We start from the raw sequence: 23,473 nt of genomic DNA on the forward strand, positions 1-23,473 counted from the left end.
TATATATATAAATTATAAGCACTTGAAATGGCATGTAAATGGTGAGCAGTTTTGCAGTTTTGGGTGAGCATGCAATCAACCCTCTGTTCATCAATGTCTGACAGGAGGCGTATAATAGGCAAATTAAAGAAGAGCAAATGCTCCAAAAAAAAAAAATGTGTCAGATGTAAACATAATAGCACTCATACGTCACATATTTGATGTTTAAGTTGTGAAAATGAAACATTCTGATGGCCACTTCTGATAACATTTACATGATTCACTAAGAAATTTTATTAAATATTTGTGTTCATGCTACAATCTTGTCCCATAATTTCTATACTTTTAGCTTCTAACACTTTTGGTCTTGTAGTGTGAAAGGAGAGCTTTCTCAATCAAAGAGTAAACGCCAGTGTGGAAGCGGAAGGTGATTTTTAAAACACAGCATTAAACAAAAACGCGCTGGCATAAACGTGCAGCATGACCCAGTAATGATCCTGCTAATGGCTCACACTGTTACTGACGCAGATATCAAAGCGCATTGGTTCCGATTTCTTAAGATGAAAGCACGTCCAAAGCGCACCGTCTACTAAATGATGGCTCTTTGGAAGGATTTTGCGTGTGTGTGTGTGTGTGATTTACGCTAAAGGCTTTTGGAGATTGTTAGAGGTCTGGAAAGTAAAGGCAGTTTAAGATTACGGTTTGTGATGTTTCCATCTACTGCTTTGATGTTTGTTGACAAAATTGAACTGTTTTCTTGCTTTCCTGACAGAAAATCATTCCAGAATATCTGTTGAAACCTTTCACCACAGAAAACGGATTAAAGAAATAAAAAGCAAACTAACCTTTTGTAAATATTATATTGGTGAATGTCACAGTGAATTTATTCATTAAAAGAAAGCCAGTTTTTTTTAAACATTAGTAATACTTTTAGTATCTGCAGGCAATTTATTCCATAAAAAAATCCCCAGAATATTTAAAATATATAATCTAAAATACCTCCTAATATAAATACAATTCCATAAAATCAATAATTTTAAAAAGATTATATAAAAATAAAATACGTGCCCCCACTGCCCTCTGTGCCAAGCAATCCCGTTGTCTTAATTTTTGACCGTCCTTCCCTTGCTCATTGATCAATTTAATTGAAAAAGGAAGAAAATAATGTTTATATCTATTGTTCTTGCATAACGGGACCCTGTATTTTCTGCCAGAATTCATCAGCCCGGACAGCACGTGTGAAGAATCAGATAAAGTGTCTTAATTCCCATCATTTTTTTCCTGTCACTCTCATCAGGTTATACACTTGGGTTTTCATTTTTACTGTCAGATTCCCAAACCAAATAATAATCCCAGATCTTAAAATAGACTCTGTTGCTTTATAAAAAGTTATTATTCTGCTACTCACTCCAAATGATCTGAGTCTACATAAAAAGTGTAAATCGCTGAAGAATTTGTGCACAAAGACTTGACACCTTGAGAGTGCCAATTATGCTCACAATCAATATTCACCCCTAAATAATAATATGAATCAACCTGCTTAATGTCTTTATCATAAACCACAACAGAGCTTCTATCGCTCACTGCCCTGGGGTCTATGATGATCTCCTCCATTTTCTTAACATTAATTTTGTAACTACTTTAATTTTAATACATCAGTTTATTTATTTAAAAAAAAAAAAAGCTAAATTAATTAAACTGAAAACTCGCTTTACATTAAAAAAAAAACTAACTCAAATATTACTTATTTTTAAAATGTATTGCATTGTTACATAAAAAAGTAACATCATTACATAACGCATGTTACTTGTAATGTGTTACCCCCAACACTAGTTATAAATATGTGTTTTTATTTTAACAAAGTAATTAAATTGCAAAAATTAAAAGTGGTCAAAATTACCACCTCTGTAGTTTTAGTGTTAAGGAATGAGGTGAATGGGTAAGTCGATATCAAGCTGATATAAACGACACACTACAACAAGTCAACCAGCTTTTCTCACAGATATGCAGAAATGTACACAGCGTCCTCAAGTGGTTTTACGAGAAATGGCACATATAAAAAAACGAATCCCAGAAACACATTTAAGATTGTCAAAAATTCTACACAGCGCCCTCTAGTGGATTTGTGAAAATAAAAACTGCAAGATGTAGTCCAGCATACATAACTCTCAGTTTACAAAAATGTAGCTCTGGGCACATATGTCCAATGAGCCTGGGCTGCAATACAAAAATATGCACAGTAAACATACGAATGATTAGCCCCTGTAATTTATTTGCCCCCCTGTATATCTTTTTCCCAAATTCTGTTTAACAGAAATATTTTCTTAACACATTTCTAATCATAATAGTTTTAGTTCATAATTTCTAATAACTGATTTATTTTATCTTTGCCATGATGACAATAAATAATATTTTACTTGATATTTTTCAAGATACTAGTAGTGTTTACTAGATTACATGGACATCAGAAATCTAATAATTTGTCAACTTAATCTGTAGTTTGGCACTTTCACTTTCATTCAGGAACATTTTAAGCATGCCCCCTGTGACAAACGAGATATTGGAAGCAGGAACTGCTGGAAGAGTGTTGTTTTAACAGTATGCATGTTACCGCACGTCAAATAAGACAAAAAAAAAAAACTCCACATTTTTTGGTAACTTAGATGCACTCGATAGGTAGCATCAGAAAGCCGTATGTGTATAGACTATCCTGTCACAAAATGCAGTAAAAATCCTACACTATATGATAATAGTTTGATGAAGGTGTTTATACATTTACATTCAAGCAGCATTTACAGCGTATCTTTCAGTCTATAATATTGTAGTGATGTTAACATACCGTAAACTTAGTAACTAACTAATTTTGACTAAGGTCTGTCTTTAAAAACTGAAAGAGTACTGCTGATTTTACGTAATAGCTTTGCCATCTGAAGAAACAAAACCACTGATCACACACTTACACCAAATCTGAAGAGAACGGACAATCAACACCAACTGGAGCCGCGTCTTTATTAAAAGGAGACGAGCAGCAAATCCGGATTTCATCATTTACAGATGCGAAAAGCTCTTGGGAAAAAAATGTTTCTTACAAGCGTATTTCTGTTGCATGTCACATGCACTGTAATCCAGTCCAGCTGTGCTCTCATAGCGGAGAAATGAAAACAAAGCCTATGTTGCAGCAGATTTATAAACGCAACACTGACGACCCGTATCTCCAAACAATTCCTCTTTATCCATTTGTTTTGGCAACACAACGTGGCGTCTTTCTGCCGTCTGAACACTGTAACAGGTAAAAAAAAAAAAATAGTCTTCGAAGCTATCATGCAAATTAATGAAGATGCACCGCATACACAATAGAGTGCGCTGATAGGTTTGAACCAAGTCTTTCTCATGAATTAATGCTGAAAGCTCAAAAGACGTTGCGCTGTACTTGCCGGTACAGCCAGTCTACACGCTGAAATTCACGCAAGCATCTAATCACAGTGACGCAGCTTCAAAAATCCGTTTCAAACTGGAAGAACGAATTTGCTTGAAATAACGCAAAAACAACCAATTTTCACTTTGTGAAGTTTATTCATAAACTAATTTCGAGAGGATCACATGCTTGCGATTTATCACGGCCGGTCCCGTATTTGCTAATCACTATCTTTCAATCATATAAGCCCTAAGCTACTATAAATAATCACAGTTTTCAGCTCATTTTATCTTCGTTTGAAAGAACCCCCCCCCCCCCCCCCCTCCCCTACTCTCCTCCTTTACCTCTGATTGGGCGGCACGGCGGCCCAGTGGTTAGCACTGCGAGCCCCTCAGCAAGAACACTGCCAGACCCTGGTCTCTTAGGGCTGGCGGGTGTTTCTTTGAGGAGTTTGTATGTTCTCCCCGTGTCCGCATGGGTTTTCCCCAGCTTCTCCCGTTTCCTCCCACCATCCAAAGACATTCAACACGTACAACAATCAAGCATTTGTCTAACCCCTCTGTTCCCTTAGCTACCGCAGTCGGGGTGTTCTGAAATCCACCGAGCTCAGGCTCCCCTCTCGCTCTGCCAATGGGAGGAAGCCCCGGGCTCAAGGATCCCTTGAGCTCGGGACAGCATGCCAAACAAGCTTTTATCAATCATCAGCTAAGTGCGAACTCTTGAGTTGTGAAATATGTGTGTCCTAATAGCATTTTTAGCAGCGCGGGACACATACATGACTGTCAACATCTCAAATTGTGCGTTTTGGTGTTTCATGACCCTTTAAAGTGACATTTAACTAGGTTAATTAGGTAGGTCATTGTATAACAATGGTTTGTTCTGTAGACAATCAAAACAAATATTGCTTAAGGGGACTAATAATATGGTTTTTAAAAAAATGAAGAACTGCTTTTATTCTAGCCAAAATAAATAAGACTCTCCGGAAGAAAAAATATTATAGGAAATACTGTGATAAATTCCTTGCTCTGGTAACCATCCTTTGTAAACTCTGTAAATGCAAGCTTTTATTTTAGATGTGTGTGGTAATCTTTTGACAGCACTAATAATAATAATCTTATGTCTCATCGTGCAGGTACTACGCCACAGTGCACCCTCTGAAGAAGCGCATCTCGATGGCGGCCTGTGCGTATGTGCTGTCCGGCATCTGGCTGCTGTCCTGTGTGCTGGTGGCTCCGGCGGTGGCCCACACCTACCATGTGGAGTTCAGAGATGAGGGTTTGACCATCTGCGAGGAGTTCTGGCTTGGTCAGGAGACCCAGCGGCTGGTGTACGCTTACAGCACGCTATTGCTGACCTACATCCTCCCTTTATCCGGTCTGCGTCTCGTATTTGTGCATCTCTGTTAAACTACGCAACTGTGTTGCTCCGGGACATCGCACACGGGATCAGGCCGAAGCACAGCGGATCAGGAAGAGGAAGATCTTCAGGCTGGTGTCTCTGGTGGTGGCGGCGTTCGCTGTTTGCTGGCTGCCCATCCATGTTTTTAATGTTCTACGTGACATTGATATCCGCCTGATCAACAAGCGGCACTTTCTGCTGATCCAGCTGTTGTGTCATCTGTGCGCTATGAGCTCGTCCTGCTGCAACCCGTTTCTGTACGCATGGCTTCATGACCGCTTTCGTGCAGAGCTGCGAAAGATGTTCACCTGCCACCGGCGCATTGGGATACCTGCAAACCACTGCGCCACGGCCAGCGTTGTACTATGAACACACCAAGGGCTTCGAAAATGAGCTGAAAGCATGTGGAGCTTAATAAGAGTGAGTGGTGGGAGTGTTGGGGATGTCTAGGTGACGGGCTAGTAACTTTACTATGCACTGATTTGGTCAGCTGCTGCGATCGGATACTATACCAGATATGGCGATCCTAGGGTGTTATATACTGTACCACAAAGCTGAGGACCAGAGTAAAGGCTGATTTATACTTCTGCATCAAACGCCCGCGGTATGCTACGGAGCTGACGCAAAGCCCTTCGCCGTGGCCATCGCTGACGTGCACCTCTCAAAATTGTAACTACACGTCGCAACGACGCGTAGCGCAAGCTCTGTGATCGGTCGCCTTGGTAGCGCTGACGAGTGTGGGCGGGACCGAGAGCTGCACGAATGGCACGAGCTGGACACGAGCCCAATGGAGCGATTGTTTACAAGTGTGGAGTCCCGTGAAGGAGCTCCGGAGGGAAAGTTTTGTTTTGTGTTTACCTCATAGTTAAAGTTGTTGCACGTCCGCCGGTTCCTGCCTCAAAACGAGCGAGTTTGAGCCACTTGTACATCCAGGAAGTGTTCAGGAAAAGCAAAACAGCAGCGAGGAAACTCGACACAGAGGAACATTTACACCTCACTGCCAACTAGCGTTTCAGAAGTGTAGACCAACAGAGACAGCGCGCAGAAGTATAAACGCACAGCTACGCGCGTTGCATGCACCGTGGGTCATGCCGGTCACTTGACGCAGAAATATAAACTAGGCTTAAAGGGGTAGAGGTTGGGGGGCTAAATTATGGGAGATATCCGGGAGAAATAACAAAACCGGAGGGTGGCGGGAGATGGGTCTGAAATATGGGAGACTCCTGAGAAAAACTGGAGTGTTAGCAGGTATGGCCATTGGATCTTTTGGTCTTATGACCTGATACACTGTATGTTGGAGAATGACGTTTGTAACATGATTATGAACAAAATCAACCAATATGACAGTTTTACTACCAACGTACACCATAGCAAACCCAGTATTGACGTAAAGGCCTGATACATATCAGAGAATGAACTGGTGTGATGGCATTTCAAAGCAAAGCCTTTGAGCTCCCATTTGTCAATGTCAGTGATGTCATATGTGGGCGTGGCTCTTTTTTAAACATAAGTCATCTGTGGTTTGTTTCTTGTTCAGTTTGTCAAGATTAAGTGAAAATGTCCACACTGGAGAGATGCTCCACAGTAGAAACTCAAGTTATAATAATAACTAAAAGTAATACTACACTGTAAAAATGTCCATAAATTAGCAGGTTTTCCATATTTTGTGATTTATGTTTTTATTTCTCCCAATTTTTTATGCTTTTAAATTGCATTATGGGATCTTGATCTTTCCTCCAACTTTTAACCTTAAAGAGTTGGAAACGGTGACTTTTATGAGCATTTTTAATAAAGTAATATTTTGTCTGTGTTGTTGTAAATTACGCTACAAAAACCCTGTAATAAACCGCCTGTTATTTTCTGACTTATTTAATTATATATTAGTTCTTAAACATATTATTTCAAACCACTAAAATGTCGATAAAAATCACTGTGTTAAACTGTAGAGTTTTCAGCATCAAAAGTCAGAGCAGAACTCAACATCCCATAATGCAATGCACAGCTGTAATTAAATGGAAAATACAGAAACTTTTACAGTGTAACGCTGTATTTCATGTAAATCTGCTTTCATTAAAGCAATCTATTGTATAAAGTGCTATGTAAATAAATGTGTCGTGACTTTATTGGTGTGGCAAACATCAACAGGGGTATGATAAAATGCTTTCTGAACTGCTGTTTTCTCACTAGTCTCTTCTTGTGTTGACGTTGTTATTGAGTGAAAAGAGCACAGCACATTTTTCACATATCTAACTTTGTATGGATGTTTGTCACTGCAAAAGCATTTCAAGCTCAATGGCAAATCACCATTTTCAAACTGAATTCAGACTCAATTTCACACTGTTGCCATTTCGTGTTTGTGAGAACACAATCAACTCTTCAACTCGTGCTTTTGCTATGAAAATAAACAAAAATCTAATTATTTTCTCATGGTTGGACTGCTTTAAGGACCGCTCAAGATGTTGTTTTTTTTTGTTTTTGCAAAGGTACCAATCGATACTGAAACTTTAAAAACGTCCATTTCCCACTAACATTTGAGCACAATCATACAGAAATGAGTATGACTGGCCGTGAAGGTCATCAGTTCACCGAACTCACTGCTGTTTACTGAGTGTAAACACTAGGGATGCCACAGTTCTCAATATAATATTGAACCTTTCGGTACGACATCCACGGTTCAATACGCGCTTGTGAATTACGGTTTTCTCAGTTCTTTTAAATAATTTATGTGGGTTTTATATCTCCCCGAATTGACAGTGTGTGCCTCTAAATCTATGAGCTGAGATGAGGAAACTCCTCCCCGCAAGTAAATATCCAATCACTATGCTCAATATCACTGTCTGAACGCAGGATAGCAGAGAAGGTAATAAAGTCCTCCAAATAGCAACATTCCCTCGCTAAATCTTTCAAGCAAACATACCCAACTGGTTCCGAGAGACACATAAAAATAACAAAAGCAGTGCGGGAGTTCATTGCTAAAGATTTGCTGCCGCTTCTGTGATTGAAGATGTGGGCTTATATGTATTTTTATAAAAGCACTCGATCCGGACCTGGTTCAGACACACTTTACTTTGGGAGAACGCTTAATACTTTATCACCTGTGACTCATTTGTATTCTGACCACTTGTGCTTGGTTGTACACTATATCAAATAAGTGTTTAGACTTGTAAAAACACTGCTGTAACACATTGAGCCACTAAACATTGTTCTTATGACGTTTTTCAACAGGAGGAAAACGCTGATTACTTCCAAACACTTCAGATGTAGTCTGTGTTAGTAAATGCAGGACTATTGATGACATCCAGTATAACACTGTATGACAACGCTTCAGATGACTGTTCTAGAGCCTACAGCTAATCAATCCGTCAGATTCTGGAGTGCATTACAGCTCTGAATATAAATATAAATGATAAATGATCTTAAATACAACAAATACATGTATAGAGATGGTATATAAGTATTTAACTTTACTCACATGGGAAACGGAGGCCACGTGAATGGTTTGGGAGCACAATTAAGTGCACTCAGCATGCCATGCCATCTAATAATTGTAGGAAACAAGTCCAAAAGGCAGTTGACTCTGTAAAGCCACATAAAACAACACAGAAATACGATAAATATGCCGAGTTCAGTGGCTAATCTGCAGGATTCAGCTGAGGTGACGTGACGGCGACCAACGAGACCTAGCTGTCAATCAAGTGACCACGCCCTTAATTATGCAAACTTAATATAACTTAATATAAAGGAAACGGATGAGTTATACAAAAATTCACCCCCTCACTGTTGTCATGAAGGGTAATATTAGCTGTAGTAACCAAAATCTTTTTTTGTACCAGGCTGTAAACACCTTTTTTCTGCTGTAAAGTTGGCCATTCTAATAGTGGGTTTAATTGAAAGTTGCTCTATTTTGGAGCCAGGAGCGGCCAGGACTAGCGGAATTTCAGATGAATTGCAGTTTTAGTTACTTCCGTATTGGCATGCTGAGGGAGAGCGGGAGGTTGCCGCTTGATTTTTTTTCAGCACCGAGATACTTAAGATGGTTTATTTATGTTTACTAAAGTACAAATATGTTTATTTGAATTGGCCAATTTATCTTTATTAACTTCACATTAGGAATGGATGTGTTCCGCAGTTTGTACACGGGCTACCAGCAGCTGTGAGATTTCAGTGGTAATTTTTTTTATATACAATAGGAACTAGTGTACATTTCTTGGCTTTTTAAGTATAACAAAATGAGTATTGCAATAAATTGTTTTTATTTTTTTCTCCTTAACCTCTTACTGTATCTATTGCCTATAGAGAGAAAAAAAACAAACAAAAAAAAAAACACGTCAAGCCATGAGAACCGAACCAAACCGAAAACCATGTTAAAAAACCGAGGTATGTATTGAATTGTGGGCTAACTGCATTGTTGCATCCCTAGTAAACACAGATACTGGGACACTGGAGCATTTTAAAGTGGCGATTTTATCAATGTATCACTTATATGTCAGCTATTAGAAATACCAGCTGATCGACGCGGCTTTGAAACACTCCTGTAAGTTTGGTGAACTGATGACCTTCACAGCCAATCACAGTCATTTCTGTTGAGCACATGAACACAATGGCAAATCAGCGCTGTTAAAGAATGTGCTCAACAGCAGTAAAATGTCAGCCGGATATGAACTTTTAAACTCTGAACTCTTTATTTTGATCCAAAAGAAGTTAGTATGAAGTATATCTGTGTCTGTAAAGGCATCTGGGGTATAATGCAGTAGCTAGTCAGCAAGGAGATGGCAACAAAACCAGTAGGACTGCATAAATAAACTACACAAAAGTATGCAATGATTAATCTCCCTTAAAAAATTTTTTTAAAATAAATTAATAAAATCTCCGTAGACAAACACAATGAAAATATGACACTTCAAAAACACCTCAGGAAACGGCATTTAAGATATTTTATGTGCCTGTATTTTCATTAAACGATTGATCAACTTTTAATACTTTAAGACCCCGCGGTCACCGTGTATAAATGCATTTGCCGAATTTACTCTGACATGGTGAACAATACACCCACTTGACTAATCAGCTGGGGTTTTTTCTTTGAGATGTCGAAGCCATATACTGCAGGCTACATATAAATGTCTGGTCATGACGTCCTCCCAAAAATCCTCCACAAGTAGATTTTTTTTATTTGTATGAGTCTCTTCCCTCCTGAAAAATCTAGCTTAAACCAGCCTAAGCTATTTGGCTGGTTTTAGCTGGTTGACCAGCCTGGTTTGAGAGGGGTTTTGGCCATTCCCAGGCTGGTTTCCAGCCATTTCCAGCCTGGTCTTAGCTGGTCAGGGTGGAAAATGACCAGCTAAAACCAGCTTGACCAGCCTGGACATAGCTGGTTTTGGCTGGGCTCCCAGCTTGGGTAGGCTGGTCAAGCTGATTTTAGCTGATCAAGCTGGTTTTAGCTGGTCATCTCCCAGCCTGACCAGCTAAGACCAGGCTGGAAATGGCTGGAAACCAGCCTGGAAATGGCCAAAACCCCTCTAAAAGCCTAGGCTGGTTTAAGCTGTTTTTTTCAGTAGGGTTGACTTTGTCTTAATGTTCTTGCTGTCAGGGCAATTATTAAATCATTTTTAAACGAAGCATTTTTTTGCAATAGCAAGCTGCACTGGTAGGACATTATATTATTATAACTATGACATTTAATTGAATATAGTTGTTATTAACTGCAGTGCTGTCTCCATTATGCTGCCTTGTTTACTGGTGGTTGCTAGGTTACCAATACTACTGTCAGTGCCCTCTAAAAACGTAATGGAAGTGCATCTACTCAAAAGCCCCTTTCACACAGTGATACCGGTAAATATGTGGAAAATAACCAGAACGACTTTACCGGTAAATTCAAAAAAGCACTGTTCACACAGGCACGAATGTTGCAGATCTTTTTCTGGAAAAGTCCATTGACACGACTATTCCAAAATACTGGTAAATTCTGACATCATTAACCAAGAATGACCTCTAAATGGCTCCGCTTGTATTTGCAAACATAGAAGTGGTCGAGCTTTTGTTGATGGCTTCACTTTTATTTAAAGGGCCATGAAACCCCCTCGTTTCAGCAGGGTGTTTTCACACCTCTACTTTGGAAAAAAGCCAGAAAAGTGGGAAAAGTCCAGCTCTGTTTAGGGGGGAGTGTCGGAGGAAGAAAAGAGGCTTGGTGTGGGAGTGTCTATTTGGGCACCCGACTGTGTTTACATGGGCATCTGTAGTCGAATTATTTGCTAAATTATTAAATGGTGGACTTTAACTGTCTTTCATTTAAAGAATTCATTCATGTCCCTCGCGACAAACGAAATAATTGATTCGAGGAACTGCTCTAAGCGTGTATTTTTCATGCAATGTTTGATACCACACAGCGAATGAGAGAAAAAAAACTCTGCATATCCCGGAAACTTAGATGCACTCGGCAGGTAGTGTCACAAAGCCGCGTGTGTTATTCTAATCACAAAATGCGGTAAAAATCCTACATGAGGTTAAAGTTTGGTTGTAGTGCTAACATGTTTACTCTCAGTGCAATAGTTTGTTCGATACGAACAAACTGAATAAACAAAGAGCACTGATCGCTCACTTACCAAATCTGTAGAGACAGGACAATCACCAGCAACTAGAGCTGCATCTTAATTACAAGCGAATCTGGATCTCAGCGTTTGCAGATGAGAACAGCTCTCAGGTAAACAATAATCCTCCTTAGACACGCAAGTTATTGTTGTCGAGCGTCGCGTACACTGTTAATCCACACGTGACTCTGAACTCTCACAGAGTTGTAAAAGCAACACTTCACGCTTGTTTTGCCAACACAACATGGCGTTTCTGTTGTGTAAACACTGTGACAGTAATGAATATTAATGAAGTTGCACAATAGAGCGCGCTGATTGGTTTGAACCAAGCCTTACTCATGCATTAATGCATCACACTGTAAGACGTAATAAGACACACTCTGGCACAGACGTCCAGTCTGCAGGCTGGAATACACGCTATTATGTCATGACCGTGACGCAGCTTCAAAAATTCGTTTCAAACCGGAAGTACGAATTTGCTTGAAATAACGCAAAAACAACCAATTTACACTTTTTAGTGAAATATAGGTGTCCTAATAATGGGTGTGGGACACATATACGACTGTCAACAGCTCAAAAAATGTGTTTTGGTGTTTCGTGACCCTTTAAAGCTTTAGCATTCATGCAGCTGCTTTATCCCAGAGACGTTTAAAGACAGAGGTGTGAACCGCAGCTAAATGTTTACACATTTGACTTTATTACAAATTCTGTGGATGGATAAGTATCGCGAACAACTTTGATGAAAACATGGAGAAACTCTTTCAGATGTCGAAACATTCGTAATATGTGTGGGTGCTCACCGGCTCTGTCACGCGCACACGCGTCAAGCAACTGAAGCAGAGCTTGAAGGTAAACAAACAGCGGGTTTCTATAAGTATTTTATCGATAATTGTTTACACAGTTGGCATTCAGAAGGAACATGGAAACATTATCTGACTAACATACAGCAGCTAAATGTGTCTGGAAAAATATTTTTATTTTCATGAACAGCGCAGTGAATGCGTCTGAGCGTTCTGATTGGCTAAAGTAGACGTCTCACGTCAGCATGTTCTAATGATGTACGCGCTCTTTCCGGCAATCTTCCTTCTGCATTTACACAGCGCAGCATTCCAGGAAATTACAGGTAATGTTACAACTTCTCTTTCCGGAAAATTGCAGGAACGAATTTATCAGTGTTTTCAAAAAGGGCCTGTTCACACATGATCCCTTTCTGGAAAATGGACAGTAATTTTATGAAAAGGTCTGTATGTGTGAAAGGGGCTAAAGACTATGGCTGTTTCTCAATACAAAGTATGCAAAGTCCAGACTTGGAAGAACAAACTCCTGAGGATGCAAAGACAAAAGTCCGGTACTTCTTCACCAAGTCACTTACCTCAACATAGATTAATCACTGTACATTAACAATAAAATGATTTAATTATATAAAGCACAGCCTTATAATTATTATTATATTAACATTATAAAACACTGTTTGATTTAAGAAAATGTGAAACAAAAAAAAAAAATCACAATTAATGTGAAGTGAAATGGGTTATTATACATCTTCAATGGACATTATGGTATATAGGTGCTTCAAGATGTAACAAAAGGAAATAAAGATAACGTTAAGCAGAGACGCTTTGCAATCTGCTGGAAAACTTTTGCTTGAAGTCCCTCGGTCAAAATTCAAGCAGTGGCAGGTCCTAATACTCTTCCTACTGAGCTTCATACAATCACTGACCTGAAACTTTTTAAAGCCAAGCTTAAGACCCACTTGTTTAAATTGGCTTTTAATGCATAGCACTGACAATGTTTTAATGTTTGTTGTATTTTATTGATTTTTTGTATTGTTTTGCATTGTCTGCTTTTTCGTTGTGTTGTATAATTAGCTTTTACTTATGTAAAGCACTTTGGTTGTAGTAACGTGCTATATAAATAAAAGTTAATTAATTGATTTATTGATTGAAGCAATCTGGTAAACTAAGGGTGCTTTCACACCTACACTTTTGTTTCGGAACCTGTCTCGTGTGCCCAGTTAGCGCGGTTCGTTTGGCATATGTGAAACCACCAATCGCACTCGGATCCGCACCAAATCAATCGCTCTGAGATCGCTTGAATGAGGTGGTCTCGACTCTTCAAGTGGATCAATTGCAGTGAGAAAGCAATCCGATCCGAGCGCGATTATATCACAGCGTTTTATGGATATGTAATAGGCATACAGCTATATGAAGAGAGAATTATGAGTAGGGCGGAAAGTTTCGCGAGTCTCCGGATGCCAGCAAACGAGTGATGATCTCCCGGTAATCTCGTGTCCCTGTCCTCAAATAGGCTACGTCGTGCACCTTTCTCACCCCTCCCCACCGCATCTCTCCTAACTCTTTAGACAGGTCGCGCACACCTTGTCAATCACTACCAAACCACCACCTCTCCTGACAGCCGAGCGGGACTCAGCAAAATAAACCCTGACACTCTGACCAATGTGAGGAGAGTTTACTCGCACGTGACTTGTTTTAGCTCTTTTGGTCCGATTAGAAACTTTGCCGTGTGAAAGCAAACCGCTCCAAGAGCAAAAATGTAACATTTGTAATCTCTGTTTCGGAACAACTGAATCAATTGACATGTGTGAAAGCACCCTAAGACAAACCACGTACAACAGGGTAGCATAATTAAATTCTAAAACGTAACAAAATAACACTGCCAAAATAAAACATCTGAAAACAAATAACAGATATAAACGACCAAAAACTGTCCATTAGATACAGGGGCGCCTGCAGTGTGCTACCTACCATGAGAGGGCACAAATTAATATCGCTTTTTTATTTTTTTACTTATTTTTTACATAGTTCATATTGATGATTAAACAGTATACACTACGGTATATTTATGAAGCAAGACAGAATAAGAATAAATAAAGGTGTGCGTTTGTGTGTTTTAAAGTATGTACTTGCATGACGGGAGATGGGTAAAGACATCTATTGACTTTAGTTTGCTGCCAGTTTTTACACGCACTAAAAAATACAATTCAGTTAACTATTGTTTAAAACAAGGTTCAAAATGAGTAAACTCTCTTTAAAACAGCTAAACTTAATTAAGACATTTGCCAAAAGGCCTAAAACTGATGATACAAATATTGCTTATGAGGCCTTTCATCAGCACTTGAGCCAGGGGAACTCCAGGTCCTGCGAAGCGTCCTCGAATGGAACCGCAATACCATTCAAGGTGTTTTAAACAATTTTATCTGACAGACTGGCACAAAAAACTTCTCACGAGTTTCTGAGTTTTCTCACTCTTCCACAACAGTTTGAGACTGGTTTTGAAGCACTTCCCCTTAGATGTTATTCGTTATTCATGTTTAGATAATTATGATAATTAGATAATTTAGATAATAATGATTAGATAACTGACCAAAAAAAAATAATTTATTAAGTTACAATAATAAAGTGTAACTGAAATAAAGTGCTTTCATTTTCTCCGTCTCACTAGCAGCAATACCTTTAAATAATGTAGCCTTTGACAGCAAGCATCAGTGTATTTAAAGATCGAAATAAAAATAAGGGATTATGGGGCAGGGTGATGCAGGATATGTGCGTACCTTTGAAACAAATCCAGCAGGCGCCCCTGATTAGATATATACAAGATGGATTAAATATTTTTTATCAAATAGTTTTTAGCATTACCATTACATGAAGAACCGTCTTTATGGATTGTTATAATTCAGCAGCGAACCGTTGCCTCTCCATCCAATAGTAATGTTTTGTGCTTGATTTAATGTGTCTGACACTTACAGGTACATTTATGAATTATTCAGCCGCTTTATATTTCAGCTTTTATCCTGGCTTCATTAGTTCACATTTTTATGCAACTCTGTTTAAAAGCATACAGGATTTGCATCATGAGGAAAAAAGAAACGATTTTTACCACCAGACATCTATAAAAAAAAAAAAATTATATATATATATATATATATATATATATATATATATATATATATATATATATATATATATATGTTAAATATAAAAATATATTTCAGGAGTCTTAAGAGAAACATTTATAAGGGAGAAATTTTCTTTCAAACATGCACAATGAAGCGAGAAACCCATATTCAAGAAGTACAATGTGATTTAATGTAATGACTCTTTTCCTGCCATTTACTTTCCCATTAGCAGTTTCCTGCTTGTAAATCAGCTAAGAGGATTTTCAATGCACTAAAGCTCTGTGAATGTACAGCGCAACAAATGAACTTCATATGAAAATGATGTTAATGTCTGACGCATTGTGAAGGGAAAGCATTTGAGTTTAAAAAAAATAGACTGTGGACCAACAACAATGTGAACTAATTAATCTGTACTTTAAGGAGAGATTTTAATAAAACTGCATGTCCATAAAAGAAGAAGAACTTCATTTGATGTTTTGGTCGTTTTTGAATGATTCCGAAGTTTGGGTTGTTGCTTTTTTTTTTGTCTTGGCTGCATAACAAAATACTGCAGAACAAATATTTTAACATATAAGTGTCACATGATGCCTCAGAAATCTTGGAAAGACTCAATTAAAAATAATTAACAGTGCTGAAAACAATCGTGCTGCTTCATATGTTTGTGGAAACTGTTTTCAATATTTTTTAAAGGAAAAGCATTCATTTTAAAGTTGGGGTAGAAGATCTGAGTTTGTCACAGAAAATAAAAAAATGTCCTACTAATCACCCGTCAAATCTGGATGATAACAAATAGCAGGTAAAATCTTGCAGGAAATCCATCCGCTTGTCAGGGCCGGAGTGGGACTCTTTTTCAGCCCTGGGGTCCGTTCTTCGCACCTCACTTAAATGATCTAAGATGATTTTGCAGATCCTGAATCTTTTAATCTTGATAACTGATCTCTGGCTAATTTGGTTCTTCAAACAAGTTCGTGAATCAGATTAGAATGTCTGGATGAACTGATCTGAGATCGCTGCGTGTGTTGTGAAGGACAGATCTATCGATCCTCGAAATCATGATCAGCAATGCAACGATTGGCTGACGGCACAGCAGCGTAATGTCATCATCTGATTAATATTCAATTATCCATGTGAGCAAAATTGCATCAAATTAGAAGTCGACAATTTGTTAAATATGACACGCAATAACTTACCACATATGTTGTGAACTGCAGGCGTTACACTTTCATCTGTCAAAAGTATTTATCATGTATTTCAATGTAAATCAATGTATTTAGTTCTACATTTAGAAAATATTTTCTTTATTACAGTAGCCGTTTTTTTAATCGCTGTATGGAATAACTGGATGTTTACAAAAGCATTTTGATATTGGTAAAGGCGTCTGCCAACTTTTGTGAAGCATAATCACCGGCATATTTACTGTCAAAACATGTTCATGACTGCATTGATGTATTATTTCTTTTTTTTTAAAAAGTCACATATTCTGCATTTCTATTATCATACACAAATTGTACTAAAGCGATCTAAAAAGTTCATATCAATACATTTTCTCTTTGTACTTTCATTTCGAGGGTGCAGATTGCATAAGTTTTGTTAATATAACTTTAATTATTTTATTAATAACTATAACTTTACATATATAGTTAATTTTTTTAAACTATTTTCCCAAGTATATAACTACTACTGTAAAAAAATATCATAATTCGGTACTTTCTCTATTATCTTTGCTTGAACTGACCCGATCTAATCCTGTTTATATGAATTGAACCTGCTTCCGATCAGGTTTGAGCTAGCAGAACTGTTCCTATGACAACAACTCTCGGATCAGCTTTGAAGAACGAAACGATCCTGGATTGTGTCAAATCGTCAATATCCAAATCCAGCTAACTGAGTAATCCACGTACGAAGAACGGACCCCTGGGCCCGGTTTTTCAAAAGGTTTAATCCGGATAAAATTGATCCGGATTAGTAATCCTGTTTTTTCGATCCGTGATCACGTAATCCAGCTTACTTTTTTAGCTAGTTTTTTTAAAGCAACATCGGATTGGATCAATCTGATCCGGATAGGAACTTTTCAGGATCACTAAATCTGGATAACCAGTGCTCAAACAGGAAAGGACATCACAATGTAGAACAAAAGATATGTAAAGAGTAGAATAGCCAGCGTGGGGTCAACATAACATTATTTTTATTTGAAATGAAAACTAAGAAAATTTAATAATTATTAAAATAATAATAATAATAATAAATAATAAAAACAAGAAAAACAACACCCCATCCTCTTTAAGCAGTCCACTCATCTGAGACCTACAACACTGTACATTGAGGATATTTATAATAAGTTTTAAATATAGATGTAAATAAAAAAAGACTAAATGTCAAAAACTCCACAATAAGTTCAGACTTCCTCATCTGATGTGGAGAGAGCAGCTTGTTTCTCTGCCAGACGAAGCTGTGCTTCTGCCCTTTAAGTCTCTTTTTGCAATTGTTGAAAGAGATTTTAAAAATCAGGCATTGCCATTGTTTGCATTTTTTTTTGTTATTCTGTAATAATTGCATGCATCACTAATAAATATTCTAAAAAGAAAAATATTTTTCATTGTGATGAATATATATACATCAGTTAGTGAAAGAATAAAATGTATTGTTTTTGGTCAGTTTTGACAGCTGTTTGGGGGATTATTTTATGAGGCCAAACTCGTTCTACTTTGCTGTAGGCCTATACTGAAAGGCTGAATACGTTAAAGCCAATACTCACTATAGCCTGACAGATGAACAAATAAAATTAAGATCTAATGAATCAATAGTAAATCTCGTAAGATACTGTATGATCCAAAAATAGCATTATTTAATAAATTTTTTAAGTTTTCATTACATTTCGGGCATGAAATCCACGCTAAATCCACCCTTCTGATGGGATCAGTTTAATCCAGGTTTTTTGGATCAAAGTGATCCAGATCCTACAAAAAAGGTCTGAAAAACCCAAACTAAAGGTTTGATCCGGATCAAAACCAAGATTAGATTATGTGATCTAATCCGATTATGTAATCCGTTTTTTTATTTTAAAAAACCCATTTTCAAGATTTGATCCAATCCCTTATTCAAAATCCTAGTGGATTACTTTTGAAAAACCGGGCCCTGGAGTTTCAAGCCTTAGACCGGCCCTCCTCAGTTCACAACTGACTATATTAAAATAAGGTCATTTCCAATTCAGTTTCTATTGACACTATCACGTCTTTTTTTGAGAAAACCGCTGTTTTAGAACTTCAAATGTTCAACAACCCTTACAGTATTATATGTCTTAATAACAAATATATGTTACACAGACGAGGACCGAACCCGGGTTGGCAGCGTCATAACCTAACATGCTAACCATTGTACCACAACAGCTGTACATTAAATGGTGACTTATTTAGTTATATCATCATTAACCTGCAGGCTGCATCCTGCTCACGGGGCTACGAGAAAATAGATAAAAAGAGCAGAGCTGCGGTAAAATAATGAATAAGAAGGCTGTGGTCAAGTAAATATATAAATTATTTTTAAAAAGTGTGACTGCTGAGAGCGACAGATTCTGAAGCTAGGGACACCGGCCCTCGCGGCCAAAAAAACGGACCGACCCACCGGGAATTCTCCCGGTCCTCCCGATTAGCCAATCCGGGCCTGCCGCTTGTTAATTTTGACGTCACTCGAATCGGCTTCCGGGTCCAAGTGCTTTATCAAACTATGGGGAGATTCAACAAATGATAATAACAAACATTTACAAAGCGCTGTAATACTTTCGAAAATCACAACATGTACATCCACATTATAAGATGGCCAGAATGTGATTACTTTGTATTAAATTGTTCAAATATTAGTATCTGTGATGCAACAAGTCCAGAGACCGTTGTATACAGTACACCATGATTTAGTATAAAATTCACTTCAATGTGTGATATGGCTAAAAAGGAAAATATTTTCGTAATTCAAATAAGTAGTGGCTTAGACTCAAAAACAGTATTTCATATGTCCCAACTTAAGCAGATAGTGAAACGCTGGGGGCATGTCCGCTTGAATCGATGAAACTATGCCCTCTGGTGGAAAAAAAGCAACCTCCTCTGAGCTGTCAAAATACCACTAAAAGTTGAATAGATGCTAGTGGTCTTATGTGTAGGTAACATTACTAAATGTAGTATCTATTCATGTTCAATGTAGTATCTATTCATGTTCGAGCAATATGCAACTAGCATAACCTTAACTAAATATAGTCAGGTTATTACAGGGTACCTTAAAGGGTTAAACAAATGACGCACAGCACTGCTACGGTTACAGAAAAGTTTGCGCTGTTATAATTTACTTACCTTTTAATATGTTTTGGTGCGATTATCACTCGCTATTAAAAGAAACACGACAATGTTTTGAATGGAAAGCTGTAACGTAGCCGTGGCGGGATCAATTTTGGTGTGGCGCCCCGCCATGAAAGAATGAATGTAGCTGAAACCATGTAATATAAATATACATTTGACCACCCCTATAACAGTTCATACCACTGTGAATGCAAAAATCACACCAATCAGTCCATTAGAGAAAAAAATCATTCAACATTCTGAAACTGGCAGATCTAGAGAGCACAGATTGACATCAGAAGTGTTTACAAAACTTTTTTCTCATGAAGTAGGCGTTTATATACATATAGAGTTTGTAGTTTGACCTATGGAAATAGCTAATCAGAGGATACTGTAGGTCAGAATACAATAAATATCCCTCAAAAAAACGAAAACTTAAAGGTTCAGGACACCCTGGAGAACTTTTTTTTTTATATTAACAGATGTGTGTGTGTTGAGCATCAGTTAAGACAATGTTAGCACCTGTCAGCTTTAATTGTGGGGAAAACTGGATAATTTTGAGCTTTTGTCTGCTAATTTCAGCTTCCGGGTTTAAAATGATTTTTGGGGCGGGATCAAAATCGGCGACGTAGCGCAGTACTGCAAGTGCAATGATGACGCGTCGGTTTCTCATTATTATTCATAGCGGAGTTTTCCTATCCTACGAGAAGAGCCGGCTGCTTAATTATTCATGAGACCTGCCAGAGTCAAGCCCGAGCTGAGAGACACGGAAACCACGGTACACAGTATTTAGCCGTTCATGAAGGCTCATATGCGTTTGTTTTCATCATCCACGGGGTTTGTTGCATGTTTTCCCCCGCGATCTTGTCAGGGCCGATCATACAGCAAAGCTGTGTGCGTGCTGCAAGCATTTTTGTCGGGAGAGCAGCACGAGACGCTGTCTTTTATCAGGAGTTCATTCACATTCAGACACATCACTGTGCTGCTGTTTTTGCCTAAATCGTCTAGATTACCAGCAGGGCTAACGGTTAAAATAGACAGGTCAGGAGACCTGCTGCACTGAGTCTGCTGGATACGGGGATTGAGGGAGAAGTCCTCATTTATAGTGTTTACATGAACACACTTATCTTTATAATGATATAAATTGTGGTTGTCTGTATATGAAATTACGAATAACAAATGTAGCAGGGCATTAAATCACTGTTCATTTATTTGCATTTTAACTTTGTAAACTATAAACTCATGCGTCTCCTCTTTGTTTCATTTTGTGAGCTAACTGACAACAACAGTTACTCGCTCCCCTTCTCCCCTGCTGGCCACGCCCACTCCTGCCCGATGCTCGCGGAGCTCCACGCCCATTAATCATGCATCTTTTGAAAAAATTCTGAAGTAGACTTTAACCGAAAGTGGGGGGTGTCATGGCCCTTTAAATACGTTGTATTAATAAACTAGATCTTCTTAACAATAAATACAAAAATGACTAAAGCATGTATTACACTAACTAATCGAAAAAGTTGTCCCTCCGATCGTCAACGTATCATGCGCACACTGGTTATTAATCATTTCTTTTTACTAAAAATGGCTCCATTTTAGCCCCGCCCCTTAAAAAAACTTTAACAAATTACTACTTCTTAATCTTAGTAATGTGTTTTAGCAATGCCTCTCTAATGTTTATAGCATAATGTTCAAATTTCTCTTTGCATTACTTTAAACAAAATCTTCAGTAACGTAAATTGTATTCGATAGTGTCACACCTGTTTACGTTGTCTTTTTGCTGAATTAAAGTACTAGCCTACTTTAAATAAGCAACTTTATTCCTTTTTACCTCATCTGTGTGAACTTTTCAGGTAGACAGAGGCGAACAGTTTACACAGCAGATCGTCCCATTAACTATGGAGAGCATGTTTGTGTCCTTCCTTTCCAATAACCTTAAATGCTAATGCGGGTGACATTTCCAAGAGGACAAATACCTTGTACAAATCCATCAGGATGTCCTTGCCTGAACTCCAGCAGCAAGAGAAGCTCTTTTGTTCGGAGCAGCAATTGATCTTGAGGCGAGCAGATACAGATAATAAGACAAAATAATGAGAACAATCACTTTAAAAGAGCTTGGCTGTCAAGATCACGCACCTGAGGAGCTGAAGCCTCGAGGCGAGCAGCGCGGGAAGAACAATCAAATGGCGCCGATGACGTCATCACGAACACGACGCGAAAAGCAGCGACGCTAATTAGATTAGCTTTCCTGTAATTATACAGCCAAAGAGGGCGATATACAAAGAATAATCTTTTTGTGTGTGTGTGTGTGTGTGTGTGGACCCAGTGATATCACTGTTTAATATAGTTATGACTGACATGATTTGTTTTAGTTTATTGGTAGCTACGCTAATAGTGTATTAGCATATGTTAAAAGTACAAGCAGAGAAACTCAACATTTTCCAGTGCTCTCTCTCTTCTTTTGTGAACACAGGGATCTCACTGATTCTTCTGAGCATCACTGACATGGTTTTCTATTAGTTTATTGGTTTAACAACTTCAGTTTATTAGCTATTACATGTAAACACAGAACATGTAAACACAAACACAAGTAAACAAACAAAAAAACCCGAACATTTTCCAGTTGGTTTCTTTTTCCTTTCTTTATAAACAATGTATATAACAGATGCTTTCTTAGGAACATGCTGAAAATAAACAGTTCTTAGCCTACATACGCTATTTAATTTCAGCTGATGTTGATTTTATTTTAAAAGTACCTTCTGAATATATTTATTGCACTTGAGTTAAACAGTTGAATTAACATCAATGCTATTGTATTGCTCATTATTAGTAATGTGTTATCTGAAATTATCTAATTTAAAACCATTGTAGCCTAATTTTAAACCATTTTAAACATTCAGCTAAAAAGCAGCGATGCTAATTGTATTCGTTTTTCTGTAATTATACAGCCAAAGAGGGCGACACACAAAGGACAATGAATTTTTTGTGAACCCCGGGATATCACAGTTAGCCTCACTGGCATGATTTTTTTATTAGTTTATTGGTATAACTACTCCAGTTTATTAAGGCTCAAACACACCGGGACGCTTTTCATTTGCATTTATCATCAGCGTTTTTTCGAGATGTTTTTCCAGATTCAAACCCAAGCGATTTTCACTGGCGTCGAGGAGAAGTTTGCAAAATCACTCCTTGACATTAGATGGCGCTACACAACTTTAAGCTTCTGACACCCGCTTAACAGAAAAAGAAAAGAGAAAGATGACACGCTTATTGTTAAAGTTACTGGCGATTTAAACACGCATGGATGGTTCAAGTAGCAGCTCTAGCGATGAAGAAATGATTATTGTTCACCAGTACAATAAGCAGATGCACGTTCATATCGCCTCTAAGCATCTTCTTCAATGTGCGCTCGCATTGACAGTTTTGCTCTTGAGGACCTCCAAGTGCTGTTTACTGTAACTTCAGCAACTCTATGCACGTGAACAAAAGTGGCAATCTGATTGGAGAAGGTCGACGCGGCGTTTCAAAACAAAAAAACGAGCATGAGGCGTTTGTTTAAAAATTACGCTTTTGCGCCTGTTGTTTTGCGTGTTGGTGTGCATGATTACATTGGCGCCCTTTATTAAGTCACGAAACGTTAAACGTAGATGGAAAACGCAATCAAAAAGCATCCTGGTGTGCATGGGCCTTAATTATGTAAATTGTAAACCCAGAAAAACTGAACATTTTCCAGTGCTCTCTCTTTTTTGGACCTATGGGATAAGTAAAATTTTAGCATCATTGACATGATTTGTATTATTTTATTGGTATAACTACTCCAGTTATTAGAATTCTGTGTCAACATTTTCCAGCTGTCTTTTTT

The 23,473-nt window shown here is 38.0% G+C and overlaps 1 protein-coding gene and 1 long non-coding RNA gene across 2 annotated transcripts in view; one reads left to right on the plus strand and one right to left on the minus strand.

Annotated features, from left to right (window-relative positions):
* Positions 1–5,161, plus strand: part of prlhr2b (prolactin releasing hormone receptor 2b) — an 8,135-nt gene extending 2,974 nt beyond the window's left edge. The window contains 2 exon segments of the mRNA NM_001115146.1: positions 4,527–4,767; positions 4,769–5,161. Of these exon segments, the coding sequence (NP_001108618.1) occupies positions 4,527–4,767; positions 4,769–5,161 (634 nt within the window).
* LOC141376464 (uncharacterized) overlaps positions 1–21,840 on the minus strand; it is a 77,570-nt gene extending 55,730 nt beyond the window's left edge. Inside the window, exons 1-2 of the long non-coding RNA XR_012386567.1 lie at positions 21,748–21,840; positions 21,588–21,665 (exon numbers count right to left, since the gene is read on the minus strand). This is a non-coding gene — a long non-coding RNA (uncharacterized lncRNA). The remainder of the gene's footprint in view (positions 1–21,587; positions 21,666–21,747) is intronic.
* Positions 21,841–23,473: the final 1,633 nt, after the last annotated feature.

The sequence above is a fragment of the Danio rerio genome, chromosome 10 (assembly GCF_049306965.1).
Source record: "Danio rerio strain Tuebingen ecotype United States chromosome 10, GRCz12tu, whole genome shotgun sequence".
Lineage (NCBI taxonomy): Eukaryota > Metazoa > Chordata > Actinopteri > Cypriniformes > Danionidae > Danio > Danio rerio.